This window comes from Cnephaeus nilssonii, assembly GCF_951640355.1.
Source record: "Cnephaeus nilssonii genome assembly, chromosome: 5".
Taxonomy (NCBI): domain Eukaryota; kingdom Metazoa; phylum Chordata; class Mammalia; order Chiroptera; family Vespertilionidae; genus Cnephaeus; species Cnephaeus nilssonii.
This window is the reverse complement of record NC_137076.1, coordinates 19,784,060-19,809,053: the sequence shown is the minus strand read 5'-3', so window position 1 is coordinate 19,809,053 and position 24,994 is coordinate 19,784,060. Positions and strand designations below refer to the sequence as shown.

Here is a 24,994-nt window from a genome sequence, read left to right as displayed (position 1 = left end):
CACCTATTGTCAACGTTAATGTACTGTACACTTAAAAATGTCTTAAGTCCAGCTGGTGTGGCTCAGTGGTTGATCATTGTCCCATGTACCAAGAGGTTGCTGGTTGGGTTCCAGTCAGGGCACATGCCCGGGTTTCAGGCTTGTTCCCCAGTAGGGGGCATGCAGGAGGCAGCTGATTGATGTTTCTCTCTCATTGATGTTTCTATCTCTCTCTCTCTCTTCTCCCTCTCCCTTTCTAAAATCAGTCAATCATGCACATACCTTGATTACAAGTTCAATCCCTGGCCCCGGTTGGGAGGCAACCAATTGATGTTTCTCTCTCAAGTCAATATTTCCTCTCTCTCTCTCTCTCTCTCTCTCTCTCTCTCTCTCTCTCTCCTTTCTTTCTCCCTCCTCCCTCCCTTCCACTCTCTCTAAAAATCAATGAAAAAAATATCCTACTCCTTGGGTGAAGATTTAAAAAAAAGACTAAGTTATCAATGGGGGCAATATTAACCCCAAATGGACAAAAGTGGTTTGGGGTGGGACCAAAAAGTCTCGGTCCCACCCCAAAGATATTTCAATGGTTTGTGGCCCTCCAAAGCTTCACCTTCCCTGACAAAATCTTATTCATCAGTATTTAACTTCTCTCATTAAATTAAAGTTGTTTTTTTAAGGGGATGATAATGAGAATAAAGGTTGAGAAATACTGTCTTAAAGGTATTTACATCCACTTACAATGGGTAGTGACAAAAGCAAGGATGGAACACTCAGCATAGGTTGGATTACAGTTGTGCCTCAGTTTCCCTACCTACAACATGAGAATGGTTTATGTTACAAGGTGACTGTGAAAGTAAATGAGATGGTTCATATAAAGTACCAGTTGTTGTTATAATCATCGCCATTGAATGAGGAAAGGGCAGGTCAGAGACAGGAAGACACTTGCTCTAGGGTACGAAAGCCTTGGGAGCGCCAGGAACCAGCTCCACAGCTGCTGGGGTGGCCGGGGGAGAGCACATTCCTCCGGGTGAGTCTTTCCTGTCCCTCTCTGAGGAGTCGGTTCTGTCGCGCATGGTCCCAAGTGGAAACTGGCACAGGCTGGCAGCCCGCATCCTTCGCTCTGGGCACTCATCCAATTCTGGAATGCCCAAGGGTGAGCCTCGGCTAGAGGATTGGGCGGTCGTTTGCTGCCTCCTGCAGGTGGAACTGGGAAATGCAAGCACCGAGACTGTCCCAAGTCGTCTATATTTGGGAATGCTTCTCCCTCCACCCCCCTACCCCGCCACCCCCCCCAACCCCCACCCCCAGCCTCAACAATTTGGGCAACAGTAGTACACACTAAAATTCACATTACCCACTGAACCCTCAAAATATGGCAATAAAAGAAAACGACATCCAAATGTACGCAAAACACTCAAAAAGGCGATGGGTTTTAAGAAATGGAATTTGTCAAACTGGCTTCACTGGGAGGGATGGGGGGCAAGAGCAGAGGAACCAGAAGTGTGTGCCAAGGCCGGAAATGTGTCGGCGGAGGCGGTGGAGCCTGACTCTCCGCCCCGCCCACAAACCCAGAAGCGTTCCAAAGGCGCATGAGCACCGCCCAGCTCGGCCAATGAAGACGAAGGGAGGCGGGATTTCGGCCGGATATGATGTTCCTAAACAGGAAGTGTGGCAGTTTCGTACTGAACTGCGGGCCGGCGCCATGGAGGCGTACGAGCAGGTCCAAAAGGGGCCCTTGAAGCTGAAAGGCGTCGCCGAGCTCGGCGTGACCAAGCGGTGAGTCCCAAGAGCCTGCGGGAACCCCGTCTTCTGCCCTTAAGCCACTTCCCGCCACTCCGGCCTCTTGCTCTCTGACCCGATCTTACCCCATATCCCCCCCCACCACCACCACCACCCCGTCTCCCCTTTCAGGAAGAAGAAAAAGAAGGACAAAGACAAGGCGAAACTCCTGGAAGCCATGGGCACGAGCAAAAAGAACGAGGAGGAGAAGCGGCGCGGCCTGGACAAGCGGACCCCGGCCCAGGCGGCCTTCGAGAAGATGCAGGAAAAGCGGGTGAGGCGGCGGGGGAGGGGGGGCGGGGAGCAGGCTGGGGATGCCCCGCTCCGTGGGCACGGGTCTCCCCGAGTGGATGCGTAGGACGGGCCGGGAGACTCGAAACCCGGAGGCTGGAGGCGTGGCGAGCGGTCGGGGAGGACCTTAATTCCGGGGAGAAGATGCTTTGTGAGGGGAAGAGCCCACTACGTGGGAAGCCCCTCGGGCCCTAGTGGACGGCAGAAGGTAGAGCTACAGGTGGCGTTGAAAGGAGCTAGAGCCGGCGACCCGAGTTTGAATTCCAGTGCTGTCTCTTACTTGTCCCGTGACACTGGGCCAGGAACTCATCTTCTCCCCGTGCCTCGTTTTTCTAATCTGTAGGACTCAGGATAGACTCCTTTTCTTAAGAGGGATGGGACCTTTGAAATGCAAGTATATTGCATTTGTCGTTAGGTCTGGTATAAAGTCAATGCTCAGTTGATGTTAGCTGTTGATATTAAATGGTCATGCTCCCTGCTGTTAGTCACCACAGTCTGTTTCCATGACAACATTGTTGGCAGATTCAAATGTCTGTTATTTTGTTTTACTATTAAACACTTAATAAATGTGTGCAACGGGGGATAGGAGGGATCAGCCTTAAATAGATAAGCTTGGCCCTTATGCTGGGAGGAGGGAAAAATAGGTCTAGGTCAGTGGTTCTCAACTGAGGGCCATTTTGCGCCCCCCCCCTACTTACATCCCCAAGAAGTCAATTAGCAATGTTTGGAGACATTTTTGTTTGTCGTAACTCAGGCTGGGTGCTCCTGGCATCTAATGGGGTGGAGGCCAGGGATGCTGCCGACATCCTACAGTGCTTGAGACAGCGCCCCCTACAGGAAAGACTGCTCTGGCCCAAAATGTCAGTAGTGCCCAGGCTGAGAAACTAACCGTGGTCTGAGTGTTTTGGTTCAGTGACATTAGGGAAAAGTTTACTCTTTGCTCCTAGGACTAATTCAGTCATTAAAAAAAAAAGTGAGATGCACTGGCTTTGGCAAGACAGACCTGGGTTCCACTCTGTCTCTACTGTTTGTTGGTGGTGTAACTGGACAATTTGACTAATCCCCCACACCTCACTTTCTTCATCTGTAAAGTGGGGTTGAAGTCCCTACCTTATTGGTTTGTGGTGTGGATTTTAACAAGTGAATGCACTTAAGTCCCCGCCTAAGGTTATAGTTACAGGCAGGGCTGGGCTGTTACTCCTAGAGCAGAGGTGGGGTAGGGAGAGGCTAATGTAACCTACAAGGTCGGGCAGTAACAGTGGAAGGTATCGGGTTTGGGGTAGATTTTGAATGAAGAACAGGATCAACTGATGGATTGGATGTGGGCTGGGAAAGGAGAATCAAGGATGACCAAGATTTTTGGCAGGAGAAGCAGGGTAACCGAAGGTACTGGTTACTGAAATAGGAAGGGCTGCAGGTAAAATAGGTTTCTAAAGAAAGGTATTAAGACCTTGGCTTTAGAAAAGTCAAATTTGAGGTGACTGTTAGAAATCCAAGTGGAGAATTATTGTGGACAGTTTGACATCTGAATCTGCAGTTTGGGGAAGAGGTGGGCCCCAGATAGACATTGGGAATTGCCGTGGGACTGGATGAACTCCTCTGAAGAAAGTCAGTGCCTGAGAAGAGGTGTAAGGTCTTTCCTCTGGTGATTAGAGGGTGGCAGAGAAGAAATTGCAAAGGAGCATGGGAAGGAGGAATAACAGGAGAGTGTATTTGAGAGCTGAGTGGAGAAAGTGTTTTGACGAGGAGGAAGTGATCAGCTGTGTCTTATGCTGCCAAGAGGTCTTGTGGGGTGAGCATTGAGAACCCTTAGTTGGCATTTAGAATGAGGAGGAAGAAAGACCGATTAAATATTGTATGTCAACTATAATTAAAAGTAAGTTTAAAAAGAAAGGCAGATTAGAGTGGATCCAAGAGAAGGTGGGGAAGGCAGAGGTGGATACGAGGAATAGAAATGGCTCTTGGGAGATTTACTGTTAAGGGGAACAGAAAAATGGGCCTGTTGTTGGCATTTAAAACCAGAAGTACTGTTGTCAGTTTTGTTTGACTCAGGAGAGAGAGGTGAGGTGGATGAGAAAGAAAAGAGGTGTGGGCAAAGCTGGGCACAGTTGGGCTATGCAGATTCCCTTGTGTTTGGTGGAAGGTGTTTGATTGGGCACAGGGAGCAAGAAGGCTGGACAGCTCCTGGCTCCTGGGTGCAGGGCCCTTGGGGTGGGCCCCTGCCTATTGGGAGGGGTCAGGGCTTGATATCTTCAGGCCCGTCACCCACTGTACACTCTGGTCCTTATTTTCTCTGCGTGAAATGGAGATGGTGACAGCTCCCAAGACACCCTGTGAACTTGGTGCATGGAGTTGGGAGAGAGAAGTCAGGGCCTGGCATTGGTGACAGCTGCTCAAGTCAGTTCAGCTTCTTGTGAGGACACATGGGTCTCACGTGGGCTCACAGCAGTAGGAAGAGAGGCAGGGATGGACAGGGCAGACAATTCAGAGGGAGGGTCATTCATTTGGGAGCTGACAAGACAGAGGGAGATGAAGCAGCAAATGACAACAGGAGGGACAGGGAGCAACAGCCAGGTGGCAGCTGACAGTATTACCTTCTGGGTCTGTGGATTGACTGGGCTCATCTAGGTGGTTCTGCTCACCTTGCTTAGAGTTTAGTGCAGTCAGACACAGCTGGGGCTGGAGGCCCAGCGGGGCTGGAACATCCAAGAGGGCTTTGCCATCACATGTCCAGTGCCTCGTGCTCCTTCTGTGGCCTCTCTCCCCACATGTCATTTCATCTGCCAGGTCCTTTCTTTCCAGGGAGGTCATCAGACTTCCTGCAGGATTGCTGGCTCCCAAGGGCACAAAGCAAACGATGTGGGGTCTTATGGCTTCTGGCTAGTCCTGACACTACAGTCTGTTAAGTAAACTGAGTCATGGGGCCAGTGCAGAGTCAGTGTAGTCAGACAACTGCACAAGACCTGGAATACCCGGCAGCAGTTTCTGGATGTATGAGGAGGGACGGGCCACCAATGTGAGTTGGCCACAGTCACCTAGCTGGTAAGTGTAGTGTAGGGTGCAACCCCAGGTCTCTCTGGCTCTGCATCCCACACTCTTACCAGGTACCACTGGGTATTGGGAATGAATGCTGAGCAGGCCATGGTTGTGCTGGATACATAAGCTAGAATCACTCATGAAGGTGATCTGTATCTTGTAGCCCTCCTGGCACTGTGAACATTAGATGGATATTGTCTCTCAAGCCTATTATGTGTCAGGCTCTTTGCTCATTTCTCATCCTTCCTCAAACCCCATCTGGGACTTTCTTTTTCTGAAAAATGGGAATTCTGCCAATTGCCCAAGGAAGCACTTGTACAGCTCCCAGTAGTCGTCGTGCTAGTACATTTCCTGCCACTCAGACCAAAGGGCAGCTGACCTGAGTTCCTAGTGGGATGTGTTGTAGCCAGGTGTCCCTGTCAGACCAGCCTGAGTGGATTTGAGGGACCTGAGACCTCCAGCTGTTCTAGGTATGAGAGCCAGGCCAGCTGGGGCTCCAGTCTTCCATCCTGTGCTATGTCTCACCTGCATCCTCTCCTCTCTGCAGCAAATGGAAAGGATCCTGAAGAAAGCCTCCAAAACCCACAAGCAAAGAGTGGAGGTAAGTCATGTGTCCATAGGGGGAGGCTGAGTCATGTAGGTCCCAACTGGGCCCAGAGGCTTGGAGCCAGGCAGAGGAGTCACTGGAGTGTCAGTGGGGAGCGGGTTTACCCAACCTCCCTGGGGTCATTGAAGGGAGCGGCCAGGGTTCAGGCAGCTATAAGGCCTGGCAGGGTGGCTTTAAGAGAAGGGGGCTCACTGAGGGGAGACAGGATAAAGTGGGGGTGAATGGTGCCATGTGTCCCTAGTAACCCTGCTTGGTGCTGTGATGACATGGGCTTTTTCCTCTGCTTCCCCAGGACTTCAACAGACACCTGGATACACTCACAGAGCACTATGACATTCCCAAAGTCAGCTGGACGAAGTAGCCCTTCCACCCAGAGTATGGGTTGGCACCAAGGGGAAACAGAAGGCCAGGTTGGGGTTATGTTTGGTGCCTTTGGTATTTTCTAGAACACTCTTACATACACCCTGCGTCTTCTGCTGAGACAGTGCTTTTCAAAGCCGTGTGCCCTCATTCTGGAACTTGATTAAAGTAAGACTATCCTTTTACTCTATTTTAGTTTCTCTGTAGCACATTGAAGATGAAGCTTTTTAGTTCGGACTGGAAATTACTGAGAGCTTACCCAGAGATTAAGGTGATTTTTGTGGAAGTGTTTTTACACCCAAGTTGCATCTAACTCATGTTGACAGTCCACCAGCTGTCTCTGCCTGGAGGAAACTGCCCTCAGAGGAGGAGAAGCTGCAAGTGCAGACCCTCATGGGGCCCTGCCTGTGCTGCCCTTCCAAGTTCCCTCTAGCTTGGGGCTTATGCTCTTCCATCCAGGGCCTGGGGAAGCCATTTGCAGCTGTGGCCTTCAGACTGCCTCCTCAGCCCAGCTGGCCAGGGAGAATAACTGCCCAAGGCAAGGATGGAATGAACGCCTTGCCCCTTTCTGAGCTGAGCTAGTGGCTGGCATGCAGCCTGTTCCCATTCCAGACATGTCAGGTGGGGGTTGCCATGGCAGATATTGCCTGTCAATACCACGTCCTTTGTAATGGGACCCAGACACTGCCTCCTGCCTCACTACCTTCACCGCTGAGCTCCAGGCCGCCCCCAGTGTTTGTTCCGAGTGGGCACATTCATGGAACCTGTTTGGCATTCCCAGCCTAAGGACGCCTCAGGGTAATGGGACCCGGGCAGTGACCCACACAGACAGACATGGGTGCAGTCCCAGGGGAGGACCCAGGTTCCAGTGCTGCAGAGCCAGAGTCTTTGAGGGCCTGCATGTCCCCCCCGCATGAGGATCGGACTGCATATGCTACTGGAAGAAACGGTCTCTGTTGATACACATCTGAAACAACAAATTCAGAAGAAAAAAATCTAAGTGTTGGGTTTGGGGCTGTCATATGTGAACTGCAGAATAAAGCAAAACCAGTTATTAAATATAAGTCTGAGTGTTTTAATTATAAGTTGTTTATCACTACAAACTCTGTCTTGGATTTATTGCACACACAGGATGTGTGCAGCCAAACAACTATTTGCCCTCAATTTGGATAAAATTAGATGATGCGTTCTCACCTGTGGCTCACAACCCACCAAAGAGAGGTGACATTCTGTCATACCACTGGGTCCATTGGCAGCCTCCCATATTACCTGATGGAAAGGCACTTGCAGATATTTTTTTAAAATATATTTTTATTGATTTTAGACAGGAAGGGAGAGGGAGAGAGAGAAACATCCACAATGAGAGAGAATCATGGATTGGCTGCCTCCTGCACACCCCCCACTGGGGATTGAGCCCGCAACCCGGGCATGTGCCCTTGATCAGAATCGAACCTGGGACCCCTCAGTCCGCAGGCTGATACTCTATCCACCAAGCCAAACCGGCTAGGGCACTTGCAGATTTTTTTTTTTATCCACGAGCCAGTGGTTGGAGTCAGCATGTTGTGCTGTGAAAAGTCAGTATGTGGAAGATAAACATTCCAATTCTCCCTGCCTAGCAAACTGCTCCAAAAGTGAGTGGCTTAAAACTACAGGATTTCTCCTGATTTTGTTGATTTGTTGAGCTCAGCTGGGTGGTTCTTCTGCTCCATGTGGTGTAGTTTAGTTCCCTTGTGTAACTTGACTTGGCCTGGAGCCAGAAAGTCGAAGGTGGCATCTTATCCTCGAGATTTCTCTCCATGTAGGCTATTTCATTGGACAACAAAATTTATGTTCACCCAGTTTGGGAGGGAACTACTCAAAGGCCTGAACACCAGGAGACATGGTTTATTGGCAGCTATCACTTACAGTTTTTAACAGTGCCTCTCAAATTCTGCTGAATGTTAGACATTAAAAACCACTGATACTGGGGTGGAGCTGTCAAGATTTTCCAGAGCTCCCCAAGTGACCCTAATACACAGCAAATTTTGAGAAACCCAGATTTACCACAATATTTTTTTAAAAAATATTTTTATTGATTTCAGAGAGGAAGGGAGAGGGAGAGATACAAACATCAATGATGGGTATAATTGATTGGCTGCCTCCTGCACGTCACCTACTGGGGATTGAGCCCACAACCTGGGCATGTGCCCTTGACGAATTGAACCCAGGACCTTTCAGTCTGCAGGCCAACGCTGTATCCACTGAGCCAAACTGGCTAGGGCCCACAATATTTTTTTTCCCCTGAGATGTTGCAGAGGTGAAAGCTGGCTTATATATTTATTTTTTTATTTTTTAAATGGCTCCAGCACCCAGGGACTGAGAGCCAGAGGGTTTTATTTATTTATTTATTTATTTATTTTATTTTTTTAAAAATAGATTTTATTGATTTTTTACAGAGAGGAAGGGGTAGGGATAGAGAGTTAGAAACATCGATGAGAGAGAAACATCGATCAGCTGCCTCCTACACACCTCCCACTGGGGATGTGCCCGCAACCCAGGTACATGCCCTTGACCAGAATCGAACCCGGGACCCTTGAGTCCGCAGGCCGACGCTCTATCCACTAAGCCACACCGGTTAGGGCTGGCTTATATATTTAAATATAAATGCCAAAGATGAAAGATGAGTCAAATTCCTCCACAAAAGGAGAAAAAGTTACAAGTAATTTATGTGCAAAGTGCTTCTTATAAGAAAACTAGAGGCCTGGTGCACAAAATTTGTGCACTTGGGGGGGGTGTTGTCCCTCAGCCCGGCCTGTGCTCTCTCCCAGTCTGGGAGCCTTTGGGGGATGTCCAACTGACAGCTTAGGCCTGCTCCCCATGGGCATCCTTAGCACTGCCACAGAGGCGGGAGAGGCTCCCCTCACCGCTGCTGCACGCGCCAGCCATGAGCCCAGCTTCTGGCCCACTGACCACCAGGAGGCAGCTCCTGTGTTGAGCGTCTGCCCCTGATGGTCAGTGCCCGTTATAGTGATCGGTCGTTCTCTGGTTCAGTCGATTTGCATATTAGCCTTTTATTATATAGGATGGGCTGCGTTGTGCAATAATGCTTCCCGTCCAGGATTTTCTTAGCAGTGCTCAAATATTCCAGTGTTCTCTGGATTTCCCTGCATTTACGTCTCTATCCTAAGCAAAGGATATATTGCAAAAGACATCTTTCAAGATCCAGATGGAGATGGGAGGGGCGATCAAAAGTAAGAAGCAGGCACCCTGGTCGGGTGTTTAGTTGGTTGGATTGTTGACCTGTAACCAAAAGGTTGTGAGTTTGATTCCCATCTAGGGTACATACCTAGATTGCAGGTTGGATCCCTAGGTCAGGGCACCTACGGGGGGGCAACGGATCAATGTTTCTCACATCAATGTGTCTTTCTCCCTTCCTCTCTAAAAAATCAGTAAAAACATATCCTCAGGTGAGGATTAAAAAAACGAGAGGCAGGCAGTGCAAGTAAATGGTTCTGAGACTGCAGGATTGGGATCCCCACGGCACTATGATGGTCTGTTGGCACAGAATACAGGCATTTTCCCAAGCCCAAATGTTCATAAAAGCAAATGAGATACAATTCAATTGACTAATCAGGTGTCACAATTTGCATTACCCATCAGTGGCCACTAACTACAGAAATAAAAACGTGCTTTTCGCCCAGGTGCAATGGGGCGTGGTTTTCAGATCATTCCAGGTAATAAACAGACATCCTTGTTCACTAATGCTGACACTAACAGGTGTCAGGTAGTGACTGTTGGTTAGGCTTGATTGGTATTCAGGATTTGTTTGCCCTCTTTCCAAGTAACCACCACCTCCCCATTAATGCGTATCACAATTGGTGACTGCATATACAGTATATTTGTTTCTAGACTCCCCCATCAGAATAGGTGTTCCATAGGGCTGGGCCCCAGGTGGATCGATCCATCGGGGGATCTCTCACCTAACAGCCCACAGGATGCAGTTTCCAGTGGTCAAGTCTTTCGACAGCAGCTAGAGTGTGCCAGTATCAGTTGGCTCCGCCCGGCCCCGCCCTTCTAGATGTTACTTCCGGGACGCTTTAGGAGGGAGCGTGAAATAAGGTCTCATCTAGCGTACTGCGCCTGCACATACTGCGCCTTGCGCCTGTGCGTTCCTGGCAGCTCCTCCCCCTACCGGACATAACGGTCCGCGCGCGGCTCCCTGGACCGGAAGTGGAGTCGAACCGTCGCAGGGTGTGCCTGGTCCTACTCAACGCCCGGCAGTTCTTGCCGTCGCCGCCGCCCTCGGCCACTGCCGAGGCTTCACGCAACCGCCATGTCCGCCAGTGCCGTCTACGTGTTGGACTTGAAGGGCAAGGTACGGAGGGCTCCCCACCCTCCCTGTTGCCAAGCAACCGGAGAGTTCCTTGCCCCTGGGGACCCACCCTGTTAACTGGGTAATCGGCCAGTGGGACCCGCCCTGGTCCTAAGCAAAGAAACCAATAGGTCTCACCCAGTTGCTAAATAACCAATCTGCCCGACCCTGCTTCCCCTGTGGGCGGGGGCTCAGGCCTCGGTAGGGGCCGCGGGGAGCGTGAACCGCCGCCGGCTTTGGAGCCAGGCCCAGAGCCGAGCAGCTGCGCGACCCGGGGCCGGAGGTGGGGAGGCGTGTCGCGGCCAGTGCGCCCTCGGGCCGGTCCCGCCCTTTAGGCGTGCAGCAGCTTCTGTTTATCCAGCTGTTTCTCTGTGCTAGTCTCTGTATGAACTTTTTAACGTTCGTTGTGACATGAACTTACCAGGGTTAGGTGAAGTGGGTGGGTGGCAGGAGAGCCCTTTCACAGAAGGAAGAAACTGAGGCACGGAGATGTCCCACAAACCAACCGAGGTCACACTGGTCACAGAGGAGTGGCAGGTTTAGGAGTTGAACCCAGAACCACCTGTTCATTCGGCTGATAATTGGAGGAGCACCTCCTAGGTGCCAGGCAGGGTGCTGAGCCTTGGGCTGCCTGGAGTGAGCAAAATCAGAATCAGGTGCTGCCCTTCTGGAGCTCACAGTCTGGGGGAGAGCGACACTGATCTCAAAAAGCACAAACAAATATAAATTGCAGTGGTGCTGCGGTGAGGATGTAATAGGGAGACTCAACCGGGGCTGGGGTAAGGGAGGGCTTCCTGGAGGGAATGACAAATCCAGCTGAAAGGTGGAGGAGTTGGACATAACTAGGACTCAGGTGCCTTTCCCAGGGGTTTCTGAAAAAGCTGCTTAAAGGAGGAGCAGTAAGAACAGGTCCAGCAACATTAAACTTGAAGTCCCACATTGATCAGTGAGACAGCTGTGGGTGTCCAGCCTAGGTGGGGCAGGCAGGAGTTAGCTTAGAAGCAGGGGGGAGTGACGTTGAAGTGGCTGCTGCTTCCTGCCCCACTCCTCACCCCAGCACTTTCCCAGAGTTCCTTGAGTGGGTTGCCTGCCTTGGATGCTACCCAGAGTCAACAGCCATTGATTCCCAGTGTGGGACTTCCTTCCCCGGCCTTCTTAGAGGCAAGGAAAGACACAAGGCTCGCCAAGGCTAGATAGGTGCTAGATGGGTTCCTAAGTCCCTGGTAGCAACTGTTCTTGCTTCCACCTTGGCCCCATGTCCCCAGAGGTCCCACAGGCTGCCTGTCACAGCTCACTTGTTACCTCAGCAAACATTTCAGCAGTACCTAACATGCACCAGGCCCTGTGCTAACCATCTCACCGTGACTGGGTGGCTAGGGCTGAGGTCAGAACTCTGCTGCTCAGTGATGTGACCTTGGGCAAGTGCCTTCACCACTCTGGGCCCCCAGTCCATGCTAGCCAACATGGGCCTGAGGTGTGGCAGGGGAAACACACGGATCCAGATGGTCAGAGCCAGTTAGCCATCAGGGCCTGGTCAAGGCCCCAGGTAATGCAGTTACCCAACCTCACTTTTGGCTGGAGAGAGAGTTATGGTGCTTCCAGGAGGAGCTAGAAAGGTGGCCAGGGTACAGTCAGGTGGACAAGAAGGCATTGCAGTGGGTTCGAATGGTGAGGAGCAGCCGAAATTTTTAATGCTAGTGGGTGGAGTTTGGCACGAGGAGGGCTATGAGTGTTGATGATGTCCAGACAGAAAAGCGGGCCAGAGGGGACCGTTTTGATCTCAGGAAGGAGGAGCACAGTGAGGAGATTATAGCTCAGGAGAAGCATGGTCAGTCCTGCCTTGTGGAAGCTCTCGAGGCAGCCATGGGCTTCCCTCCCATCCTTAGCAGCCATCCTGTCATTTATTATTCCACTCTCCACAGACTGCATGTTTTGAAAGTTTGCCTCCTGCATAGACTGCATTTAATCCAAAATAAGGTCATGGCATATCAAGAAGTTCACAACCACACATCTATCTGCCAGCCAGAGCCTCTGATCACGAAGGAAACCAGCATGGCCATACTTAGCTAATAGACAGCGCTCCACAGCACTTCTCTGCCCTTATCTTTCTTGCTTCTCTGCAGCTTCTGACACCACTGCCACTCACTCCTCAGCAGGCTTCCGCTGGCCTCCAGGTCGCTGCACTCTGTTTCCCTCCTGTTTCTCTCACTGGCTGCCCGCCCTTCCTCTCCTGCCCTCCCCTTGGATTCAGCCCTCAGGCTTGGGCCTAGATGTGCCTCTCTGTCCTCTTGGGCTGGCTTTGATTTATGTCAATGTGCCAATGACTCTCAAATTTGTACTGTACTCCAGAGCACTATCCCAGTGTAGGGACTGTTTGTCTTGGTCATGTGTGTGTCCCTGGAGACGCACTGGCCTGCGGGACACCATGGAGGTCCCACAGCAAGTGCAAACTCGGCATTTCCCAAAATGGCCTGCTCTCTCTCCATCTCAGTGAGTGACACTGCCATCCATGGGACTGTCCACATTAGAGATCTGGGCATTATCCTGGCCTCCTTTTTCTCACCTCCACATTCACTGCACAGATATGTACTGAGCAGCTTCGTGGGCCAGGCTCTGTTCTGGATGGAGGGACACAGCCATGGACGAGTTGGAAGTGGTCGCTGTTCTCTGGGAGTGTTGGACTTTGGTAGAAGCGGCAGGCAATAAATGAGGACACAAATAAATGCAGCTGTGATGTGGGCAGTGAAGGTAAACTCAGCTTGGGGGTAAAGAGGGATGGGATATGATTTTTCAACCAGAGCAAGCAGGATAAATTTCTTGGAGAAGGTGCCATCTGGGCCGAGGCTTGAGAAAGGAGAAGAGCCAGGCCAGGGCATTCTGGGCAGAGGGAACTGCATGTGCAAAGGCCCTGAGGCAGGAGCAGATGTGGATTGCTCAGAGACCAGCAAGGGGGCCAGGATGGCTAGAGAGGGGTGAGCCAGGGGAGTGTGGACATAGAGGGGTTGGAGAGGCTGTAAAGAGCCAGATAGATGGTCATGGAGACAGACTTGCAGTTCTGTGTGAGGGGAGGCTAGGGTATATAGAAGTTTCAGCAGGGGAGAGACCTAGTCTGACTTCTGTTTAAGAAGACCCATGGAGCGTTTGAGATCTTGCTTTCAGGCATGTCATCAGTTTGGCTCAAATAAACTCATAAAAATTCCCTCCCCCCCCCTTCCAAAAAAAGAAGACCCTTCTCGCTCTTTGTGGGGAAGGAATTATGGGTTAAGAGCAACAGAGGGGTAGGAGATTGTCACCTCAGTGGTGCCTGCCTCCTCCTTTGTCCTCTTATTTGGGACCCAGCTTAGAGGTTATCCTTACTCCACCTAACCAGTGCTCCCAGGTTCCCCCATGGGCTGTGTCCCCTACACCCATGGCCTCAGCCACACTGGTCCCTCTGCTTATATCCTGCCCGTCCCCTCAGACCTCAGCTGAAGGTCAGATCCTCGGGAATGCCCTCAGTTCCCCCAAGCAAGTATCCCAGTGTAGGGACTGTTGGTCTTGGTCATGTGTGTGTCCCTAGGCCCAGCACAGTGCCACCATAGAGGGACACATGGTATGTGCTTGTTGAGTTGAATGAGCAGACCTCTGTTCATCTCAAATAAATTGTTCCCTCCTCTCTTTGAGCACTCTGGGGGCCTAGAGCTCCATGCTAGATCCCAAAATTTGGATGTCTGGGGAGGAAAGTGGCCTTGGGAAGCTCAGAAAAACAATGTGTTTAGCAAGCAGAAGTGGCCCTGCAGGGATTGAGAAATGGGGCTAGAATCCTGACTCAGCTTTGCTTGTGTGACCTCAAGCAGGTAGCACCACCTCTCCTGCACAGACTGCATCTAATCCAAGATAAGGTCATGGCACAACGATCTCTGTAAAAATAACAGTTCGCCCTCACGGCTGGGCAGTGTATGGGGCAGTACACACTCTTGGCAAGGAGTATCTGAGGGAGGACACCGGAGTCCCTTAGCTTGGTCCCGGTGCCCACAGTCTCACCCACTGGTTGCTGGGTCCCTAAGAGGCCTGAGACTTGCCCACAGGCCAGGAAAGAGAAACTAGGAAAGGAAGGGTCTTTCTCCCTTTCTCCCTCACCCCTCTGGCTTGAAACGATAAAGACTACAGGGTCTGAGGCAGGCAGTTCCCAGGTTGGTCAGCTCAGTGATGACCTCAGCGCATTTCTGAGTTTTGCAGTTGGCTGTCCTCGTGAGCCCACGAGAGCGGCAGCGGCTCTAGGTGGACTCTCCAAATAGAGCCTTGCTCAGGCTGGCAAAGCCTCAAACCTCCTTTTTATTCCTTCAGGGAGGTGTAACTTACATGTAACAAAGTGGCTTATTTAAAGCCCAGAAGTTGAAGAGTCAGGCATTGTATATACCCAGGAAGCCATAAACACACATTCTGTCACCCCCAAAGATTCCTCATACCCCTTTTGTCCAGCCTATTTCCCAGGATTTTATAAAAGGGGAATCGTGCAGGATATGCCATCCATTTGCTGGTTTCCTCTTTTTTTTTTTTTTGTACATATAAATATTTTATTTAAAAAAATCTTTATTATTGAGAGTATTATAGATGTCCCCCTTTTTTCCCCTCATTGTCCTCCTCCACCTGGTTCCTGCCCCAGGCCTTCACTACCCTATTGTCTGTGTCCATAAGTAATGTATATATGCATATAATATCTTTGGTTAATCTCTTCCCACCCCCACCTCCACCCTCACCCTCCTTCCCTCTGAGATTCATCAGTCTGTTCCATGTTTCCATGCCTCTGATTCTATTTTATTTATCAGTTTATTTTATTCATTAGATTTCTTCTTTGTTTATTTTGATTTTTAGATTCAATTGTTGATAGATATGTATTTATTGCCACTTCATTTTTCATCTTTTTTTTCACCTATGTCTTCTCCTCCTCCTCCTCCTCTTCCTCCTTCTATCTTCTCTTTCTCTTCTTAAAGAATATCCTTCAGCATTTCATGTAATACTGGTGTGGTGGCGATGAACTCCTTTAGCTTTTTCTTATCTGGGAAGCTCTTTATCTGACCTTCAATTCTAAATGATAGCTTTGCTGGCTAGAGTAATCTTGGTTGTAGGTCCTTGCTATTCATCACTTTGAATATTTCTTGCCACTCCCTTCTGGCCTGCATAGTTTCTGTTGAGAAATCAGCTGACAGTCATATGGGCGCTCCTTTGTAGGTAACTAATTGCTTTTCTCTTGCTGCTTTTAAGATTCTCTCTTTGTCTTTAACCCTTGGCATTTTAATTATGAGGTGTCTTGGTGTGGGCCTGTTTGGGCCTCTCTGTGCTTCCTGAACTTGTAAGTCCATTTCTTTCACCAGATAGGGGGAGTTTTCTGTCATTATTTTTTCAAATAGGTTTTTAATATCTTGCTCTTTCCCTTCTCCTTCTAGTACCCCCATAATGTGAATGTTGGTACTTTTGAAGTTGTCCCAGAAGCTCCTTACACTATCTTCATATTTTTGGATTCTTTTTTCTTCTTGCTCTTCTGGTTGGGTGTTTTTTGCTTCCTCATACTCCAAATCATTGATTTGATTTTCGGAATTCTCTACTCTACTGTTGAATTCCTATAAATTCTTCTTTATTTCAGTTGGTGTATGCTTAATTTCTGACTGGTCCTTTTTCATGTCTTTGACATTCTCACTAAGGTCCTTGAAAATCTCACTAAGTCCCTTGACACTCTCATTAATTCCCTTGAAGCTCTCATTAAGTCCCTTGAAGCTCTCATTAAAATCCTTGAGTAACCTTATAACCATTGTTTTGAACTCTGTATCCAGTAGTTTGTGTGCTTCCATTTCTTTCATTTGTAATAGTTTCTTTGTCTCTGTGTTTTGGCTGCTTCTTTGTGTTTGTTTCTATGTACTAGGTAGAGCTGTTATGTCTCCTGGAATTGGTAAGTGGCCTTGTGTCTTAGGTGTCCTGTAGGGCCCAGTGACTCAGTCTCCCTGTCTCCTGAGCTGGGCACTCTAGGTGTGCCCCTGTGTGGGCTGTGTGTACAGTCTTGTTGTAGTTGAGCCTTGACTGCTGTTGGAGTCACTTGGAGGAATTGATCACCAGGTTAATTGGCTGTGAGGACCAGCTGTGTCTACAGTGGGAGAGCTGCTGTGCAGGAGACACCCCTATGGAGGAGCAGGACTTGCTTCAGTGGGGCTTGGGTGCTCACTGAGTCTGCCCCTTGAGTGTGTAACTTGTGGATGTATAGAGTTGTAATCTGGTGTGGCCTGAACCTGTTCACCAGGTGTACTGGCTCTGGGGCCACCCAGCAGGAGCTACAGAGAGATCTGCAGATGGCTTCTACTTGTATTGGGCTAGTGTCCAGGGAAGGCCCAGCTGTGAAGCAAGGCAGGCTGGTGCTAGTGCCGGGTCTTGGGCCTTTTATTGATAGGTTTGGGGCACACTGACTCCAGTTACTGCTAGTTTAAGATATTTTAGGAAAGTCTGAAGCCTGAGCCAGGACAGGCCATTCATGTGGGAAAGTAGCTGCAATCAGCTTGGGTTCAGGCTGCAAATTGGATGGGGCGGGGTCTCAGGGAATCACCAGGGCAGAATGAACAGAGTGGGCTACGCTGATGGAAACTCAGATATGGCTGCCAGTCAGCTCTGTACAGGAGGAGGTCCCAGCACAGGAACTGGGACCCCTGTGAGCACCCCTGTCTGGGAGATAGCCAACCCCGAGTTCCTGCCCCAGTGCCAGACAGTCCAGTTCCTCCCTGTGTGTCCCTGGAATCCCCGCAAAGATGTTGCCCTGTGCTGGAGCTCAGAGGAAGCGAGACCGTGTAAGTTCATGTGCAGGCCTTTATGTCACTCAGCCATAATCCTTGCTGGTTTTTACATCCCAAAGTTACGGGGACTTCTCTTCCCAGCTGTGGAACCCTGGGCTGGGGGGCTGGTGTGCAGCTGGGGCCCCCTGCTTCTCACAGGAGGCCTTGGAGATATCCCTCCCGATTAAAAAATGCCACATGTTGGTGTTGGACTAGCATGCTTCGCCCCTCCGCCCCTCCTACCAGTGTCAGTGTGCTTTCTTCTTTACTTTTTTGGTTGTAGGATTTCCATGCAGCCAGATTTCAGGCAGTTCTGAATGATGGTTTTTTTGTATTTTAGTTGTAGTTTTGATGTGGTTGTGGGGGGCAATGAGTATAGGTTTTCCTGTACATATAAATATTTTCCATTTGCTGGTTTCTTTCACACGGCCCAGTCATCCTGAGATTCCTTCATGCTGTTGCATGTGTCATTGTCACTCCTTTTCATGGCTGAGGAGTGTCCCATGGTGTGGGTGGATATGGTTTGTGTCTCTGTTCACATGTTGAAGGACATTAACATTATCTCCAGCCTGGGTCCATTTAAAGTAAAGTTGCGTGAACATTCGCTTCTGAATCTTCACATAGACAGTATGGTTTAATTTCTCTTGTGTAAAAATATAGAGAGGAATAGCTCAGTCACAAGCTGGTTTAGCTTCGTGAGAACCTGCCAAGCTTACTGCAATGGTTGTCCTATTCTTTGTTCCCGTCGGTAGTGGATGAGGACATATCTAAACCCACAGGCTATGAAAGGGAGATGCCAGGAGAAGGGCTTCTCCTCTTCAGGCTACGGGATGGGGTGGGAAGGGTGGTTGGGTTCCAGCAGATGTGAGCCCTCAGCAGTGTCCCCTAAACAGGTACCCTGACCCAGGCAGAAGAGGAGGGGGAATTAGCACAGGAAAGGCTCTGAGGAGGTCTGCAGTGAGAGTCTATGGAACGTTGTTGAACCTGGTGTCTCCCAAGCAATTCAATCCTGGGCCCTTGCCCCACATCACCTCCCACCCTCCCCTGCAAAAACCCTGCTGGTCCCTGTAGAAGTTCACTTGGGAAACACTCTCCTTGAGGAATTCCTGTGGTATGGCAATCAGATGGTCTCCAGTCTATGCTCTTTGATGGATAGGGGCGTGATTGGGGTCCCCTGAGGGAGGGAAGCTGGCATTTCTCACCCCCGCCCCAGGCCCTCGAATTGAGTGTCTTCTCTCCCTCTGCCCTGGCCCAGGTGCTCATCTGCCGGAACTATCGAGGTGATGTGGACATGTCGGAAGTGGAGCACTTCATGCCCATCCTGATGGAGAAGGAGGAGGAGGGGATGCTGTCGCCCATCCTGGCCCATGGGGGTGTCCGCTTCATGTGGATCAAGCACAACAACCTGTATTGTATCCCTTTGCAGGAGAGCTCCTGGGGACTCCTTTGTGGGCATGTATGTGTGCACATGTGTGCTCACGCATACAACTGAGAGCTGCCAGCACCTGCCCTGGCCCGGCCCAGAGTGCCCAGGCACAGCCTTCCTGCAGCTCCCTGCTGCCTGAGGAGATGGGCAGAGAACACACAATGACAAGGGTGTTGGGTGTTAGAAGAGGGGGTGTGATGGGACCTCACCTGATCTGGGGATCCAGGAAGACTTCCCTGAGGAGGCGACATTCTGGAGGAGACCTGCAGGCAGCCAAGGCATCTGCCAGCCAGAGGAATGGTCAGGCTCAAGGAGCACTAGGCCTGAGCGAAGGCTCTGCAAGGGAAAGCAGGGCTCATTCCAGAAGCCTCGGGGTGGGGGGGGGAGGGGGCGTGGGAGAGAACAGGTGACTGGTGACTGGACCATGGGGAAGGGATGTGTGGTAGGAGTGAGACCCGAGGAGTCAGCAGGGTGCATACTTCGGGGTCTCACAGGACATCACCTTAAATGTGATGAGAAGTGAACAGCTAGGGTAGGGTTGGGGGAGGCTCCAAGCCCCAGGATCTGCGAGGTGACAGCTTAGCCTTGTGAATGCTCCTTAACTACAGCTGCCATGCAGTGGTCGCCACTTCCAAGAAGAATGCGTGCGTGTCACTGGTATTCTCTTTCCTCTATAAGGTGGTGCAGGTGAGTCGAGCCACAGGGGCCCCAGAGGGCTGTGGGTCACCCTGATCTGTTGTGGCCTCCCCATACCAGCCATTCAAGAGCTATAGGGCAGCTCCAGATGCCCCAGGTATGGGACTCGTCACCTTAGTTGTCCCCCTACCCCCTGCCCGCCCCCCCATGAGGAAAGTGAACAGGAGAAGGTGGGACTCAGGGCAGGGGTGCCCCTTAGCCCTGGAAGGGACAAGTATGCCCCCCTGCTGGCTGTGGAAGGGTAGAGGCTAGCCAGCTGAGAGGTAGGGGTTGGAGAGGTGAGGTAATTGGGAGAAGGGCAGAGCCAAGCTCTGCTCAGAATCTCCTAGGGGCTCTCACAGTAGAGGCCCGCCATGGAGAGAGCTGACACGCCAGCCCCAGGCTGACAGCGAGATAGGGAGACAGAGAGAGTGGCACATGCAAATGCCCTGGGGCAGGTGTGCATGTGGTGTGGTCAGGGAGCTTCAGGCAGGCCAGTGTGCCCAGGACATAGGGAATGAGGGACAAAGTCAGGCTGAGGTCAGCAAAGTTGTTGGGGCTGGACCACAGTGGGGGTGTGGAGAGGCATAGAGGCCTGGTGAGTTTAGATTTCATTCCAAGTGTGATGAGAGATGGTGGGAGGGCTTTAAACGAGGATTGCTCAGACTGATCTAAGTTAAGATGATCGATCTCTGGCTGCTGAGTAGAGAAAGAATGTGAGGGCAGCAGGGGGGCCAGTGAGGAGGTCGCTGCAGCTTGTGGAAGAGAAATGGAGGGGCCGGGCTGAAGCTGGGGTTTGGGGTGAAGAAAGTGGAGAATGGGACCCAGGAGACCTGGGGTGGGCCCAGGAAAGCGTTTATACCTCCAGTGGTACCAGGTGCAGCCACGTGTGCTAAACCTTCAGGAGCGGGTGCCGGTCTGACAGTGAGGGCACGCAGTGTGGGAGGGGAGAGCAAGGAGTGGGCCTTCATTACTGAGTGGTGGTGCTGTCGCAAGCAAGGCCTGGGAACGGGGAAGTGGGAAGGAGGAAGTCCTCCTCCCTGGAGGGTCTAGCAGTTCTCTCTGCTTTGGTGTTAGTGATAATGAAACATTTCTCCTGGGCATTCCTTCCTTGAGCCTTATAACTTCCTGCTGAAACGGGGAGGATGTATCTGCCTGCATGGCTTTACAGCCTGGGAACTCAGGGAGGCCGGAAGAGTCCAGAAGCATCGCTTGTTCTGTCCCCAGTGGCTCTTGCCTCTCACTTGAGTCACCTCTGACTCAGAGGCCAAGGATGACAGTTAGAGTGAGGACTAAAGAGAAGCTGGGAAGGGGCCGCAGGGATGCAGATGTGGGGCTTCTGACCAGGCCTCAGAGGATGCCTGCAACCCCAGCCTGGTTCCCGCCTCTCAGGTAGCCACAGTGCTGCCCTCATTCCCTGAGTCAAAGGTCTAGTCTGTAGTATGTCGCCAAGCCTAGAAAATGGTCAAGTGCAGCCTATGGGCACAAAAGCGTTGCTGTCTCTGGGCCTGAGCATGAAAGGCAAATGGATTTGTGCGGGCCTTTCTCCCTTCCTCGTCCTTCCCTCGCCCATCTGCCTGCCCCCGCTGCCAACATCACAGGTGTTTTCAGAGTACTTCAAGGAGCTGGAGGAGGAGAGCATCCGCGACAACTTTGTCATCATCTACGAGCTGCTGGATGAGCTCATGGACTTTGGCTACCCCCAGACCACAGACAGCAAGATTCTGCAGGAGTGAGTAGGCAGAGTGGGGGTCTGGCGGATCACAGCAGTGGGCAGTTTGGGATCCTTTCCCATGCAGCAGCCCTGCATAGTATGTGCATTTTCCTGTTCCTGGGTCTTTATTTTCTACCCACAAAGGTGCACTAACTGCTTGGTTGTTAGGGTGTCAGTCACCTGTCTTTGTTTTTTTCTGTCACAAAGGAGGCTGATAAAATATCTCCTTTTCTGGAATCCTGCTCTTCAAATAATGGCCACTGTGGATTAAGCACTTCTTGTGAACTGTGCCCTGTGTGAGCACTTAGCATCCACTCGATCCACAATCAGAGGCACTGTCTCCCATTGTACCAGGGAGCAAAAGGACTCTCAGAGAAGCCATCTAACTTGCCCATGTCTTGTACCTGTTACTCCCCAAGTGGGAGTGGTGTCACCAGGTTACTTTACCAGGGGGTTAATGCCTCTCTGCATGCCAGTAGTGATTTTCCTCACTACCGCTGTTTCCTTGGACCGCCCCCCCCCCCCTCCAAATGAATGTCCAATGCTCATTGTAATGAGTTTTTGGGGCTTTTTGAAATTTAAGATATTCTTGAATTAAACAGCCACATATGAAACCAGAGCCTGCCTTTTTTGGAGCCTGCTACGGTGAGGGGCTGTTTTCAAGAATGTCGGTGCTTGACTGCCTTAACACTGAGCATGGTCTCACAGGTACATCACTCAGGAAGGCCACAAGCTGGAAACGGGGGCCCCGCGGCCCCCAGCCACTGTCACCAACGCAGTGTCCTGGCGGTCTGAGGGCATCAAGTACCGGAAGAACGAGGTGTTCTTGGACGTCATCGAATCTGTCAACCTCTTGGTAGACTTCTTTTCTTTATTTTTTTAAAATGTTGTCTTCTCCATGATTGTTGTAAAAGCAACTAGACTTTTAAAATTAGCAAAGTCCTGAGAAATATTTAGATTCTGTGTCATCAGCAAGATTCAGTTGGGGCTACTCATTGCAACGTGAGCTTGTTTTATCTTCATGAGCTTTTGTTCTTACTTAGAATCAAGACATAGACATTGTTTTAGAAAAGAAGAATATATAAAGTTAGAAAGTGAAGGGCTCCATAATCAGAAAGCCCACCTCACTTAAGAATTTGTTGACATCCTTTGTGACTTTATTCTACAGATATATAAACATACGTTGTTTTTCTATAAAACAGAGCATAAGATGTGGTTCTCCTGCAACTTAGTTTTTGTTTTGTTGGGTTTTTTTTGGTGGGAGAAGTGTTGTTTTTGTCTTACTGTTTTGTAATCTTTGTTTTTTTCTTTAATTTCATTTTTTAAATTACCATTAGGTAAAGTTGACCTATAAATTTTAGAATATGTACATGTTTGTGTACCCATCATTATCAGGGTACCAAACAGTTCATCACCTCAAAACCTCCCTCTTGCTGCCCCTTGGTAGTTGCACCCTCCTCCGTGTCTCCAACCCCTGGCAACCACTGATCTGGTCTCCATCACTGTAGTTTGGTCTTTCTGAGATTGTCATATGAATGGAATCCTGCAGTATGTGGCCTATTGAGTCTGGCTTCTTTCAGATTATTGCCTTGGGGTTCATCCATATTGCTGTGTTTATCAAAAGTTTGTTTCTTCATATATATATTTTTAAATTTCTTTATTGATTAAGGTGTCACATATTTGTCCTCATCCCCCCATTCCCATCCCACACCCCTCCCCATGGATGCCCCAACCCCCTGTTGAACTTAACCATTGGTTAGGCTCATAAGCATGCACACAAGTCCTTTGGTTGATCTCTCCCCTCTCCCCCCACCCTCCCCTATCCTCCCTCTGAGGCCCGATTCTTATATTTTTTTATATTCTGAACCACAATATGTTTATCCATTCACCCACTGAAGGACATTGTGCTGTCTCCAGTGTTTGGCATTTGTGAAAAGAGTTGCTATAAACATTTCGTGTACAGGTTTAGATATGGGCAGAAGTTTTCATTTCTCTAGGGCAAATACCAAGGAGTGGGTTGCTGGGTCATATGGTAAGTGCATGTTTAATTTTATAAGAAACTGCCAAACTGTTTTCCAGAAGTAGCCACACCATTTTGCATGTCTGTATCTACAGTAGCGCAAGAGAGTTCTAGTTGCTTCACATCCTTGATTAGTAGTTTGTTTCTGTCATCCTACTATGTATGTAGTGGTATCTCATCATGGGTTTAATTTGCATTTCCCGAATGGCTAATGATGATGAACATCTTTTTATGTGCTTCTTTGTCATCCATATAGCCTCTTTGGAGAAGTGTCTCTTCGTATCTTTTGAGCATTTTAAAACTGGGTTGTTTGTTTTCTCATTATTGAGTTTTGAAAGTTCTTTATATATTCTGGATATAATTCTTTTGTCAGATATGTGATTTACAAATATTTTCTCCCAGTCTGTCACTTGTCTTTTCATTCTCTTGGCAGTATCTTTCACAGAGCAAAAGATTTTAATTTTTAGAAAGTCCAATTATCGAGTTTAAAAAATTGATTCTAAATTTTTTCTTTATAGTTTTAATTTAAATCTATGATCAATTTTGAGTTAAATTTCACATAAGTTATGAGGTTTATATTGATTCTTTTTGCATATAGCACAGTTTTTTGTAGTTGTTCTATTAATTTTTGAAAAGACTATCACTTCTCCATTGAATTACTTTTGCATTTTTGTCAAAAATCAATTGGTCATATTTATGCAAGACTATTTCTGGGCTATCTGTTCTGTTCCATTGGTCTGTATATTTATCTGTTCCTTTGCCAATACCACACTGTCTTGATAACTGTAACTTTATAGTAAGTTTGAAAATTAGATAATGTGATTCTCCCAACATTCCTGTTTTTTAAAATTGTTTTAACTATTCAGTTCCTTTGTATAGAATTCTAGGATCAATTGTCTGTATCTACAAAAAATTCTGCTGGGATTTTGATTGGTATTGCATTAAATAACTATTTAGTTTGGGGAAGAATTGCTATCTTTAAAATATATATATATATATTTTTGTTGATTTCAGAGAGGAAGGGAGAGGGAGAGAGAGATAGAGATAGAAACATCAATGATGAGAGAGAATCATTGATTGGCTGCCACCTGAACGCCCCCTACTGGGGACCGAGCATGCAACCCAGGACCCTTCAGTCCGCAGGCTGACGCTCTATTCACTGAGCCAAACCAGCTAGGGCTGATATCTTTTTTAAAAAAATATGTTTTTGATATTTTTAGAGAGGAACGTAGAGGGATAGAGAGATGGAAACATCGATGAGAGATAAACATTAATTGGCTGCCTCCTGCACGCCCCCTACTGGAGTTTGAGCCCGCAACTCAGGCATGTGCCCTGACCAGAATCAAACTGGTTCCTGAGTTGATGTTCAACCACTGAGCCACACCGGCCAAGCAAGGATTTATATATTTAGCATATTAAGTCTTACAATCCATGTAATAGTATTGTCTCTCTGTATACAAGGTGGGGCAAAAGTAGGCTTACAGTTGTGAGTATGCGAAACACAGAGTTTATTCTTGTATTACTTATTAATTATTGTATTATTTGCTATACTCATAACTGTAAACTTCTGCCCACCCCCACCCCTAGTGTATTTAGGACATCTTTTATTTCTTTCATCAGCATTTTGTAGTTTTTACCATGTACATGTTTTAGGTATTTCAGTGTTTTGAAGCTATTATAAATTGTATATTTTTACTTTTATTTGGTAGAATTCACCAGTGAAACTATCTGAGCCTGAAGATTTCTTTTTTTAGCATATTTTTAATTACAAATTTCAATTCTTTAAGTTGGTCCATTTCATCTAAGTCATTGAGTTAATATTCATAGTGTTGTTTATAGTATTCCCTTATTATCTTTTTAAATCTGCAGGGTCTCTACTGCTATCCCCTCTTTTATTCCTGATATTGGTAATTTATGTTATCTTATTTCTTTGTCAGTCTTGTGAAAGTTTCATATATTTTA

General features: G+C 48.9%; 2 protein-coding genes across 2 annotated transcripts in view; both read left to right on the top strand.

The window, feature by feature from the left end:
• Positions 1-1,630: 1,630 nt before the first annotated feature.
• Positions 1,631-7,122, top strand: FAM32A (family with sequence similarity 32 member A). The gene is made up of 4 exons (XM_079772197.1): positions 1,631-1,755; positions 1,891-2,032; positions 5,633-5,686; positions 5,985-7,122. The coding sequence occupies exons 1-4, from the start codon at positions 1,682-1,684 to the stop codon at positions 6,051-6,053; spliced, it is 339 nt and encodes a 112-aa protein (XP_079628323.1). The 5' UTR covers positions 1,631-1,681; the 3' UTR covers positions 6,054-7,122.
• A 3,134-nt stretch (positions 7,123-10,256) lies between these two features.
• AP1M1 (adaptor related protein complex 1 subunit mu 1) overlaps positions 10,257-24,994 on the top strand; it is a 30,211-nt gene continuing 15,473 nt past the window's right edge. Inside the window, exons 1-5 of the mRNA XM_079772244.1 lie at positions 10,257-10,406; positions 18,453-18,609; positions 19,243-19,310; positions 20,900-21,030; positions 21,721-21,868. Coding sequence (XP_079628370.1) covers positions 10,365-10,406; positions 18,453-18,609; positions 19,243-19,310; positions 20,900-21,030; positions 21,721-21,868 — 546 coding nt within the window. The 5' untranslated portion in view covers positions 10,257-10,364. The remainder of the gene's footprint in view (positions 10,407-18,452; positions 18,610-19,242; positions 19,311-20,899; positions 21,031-21,720; positions 21,869-24,994) is intronic.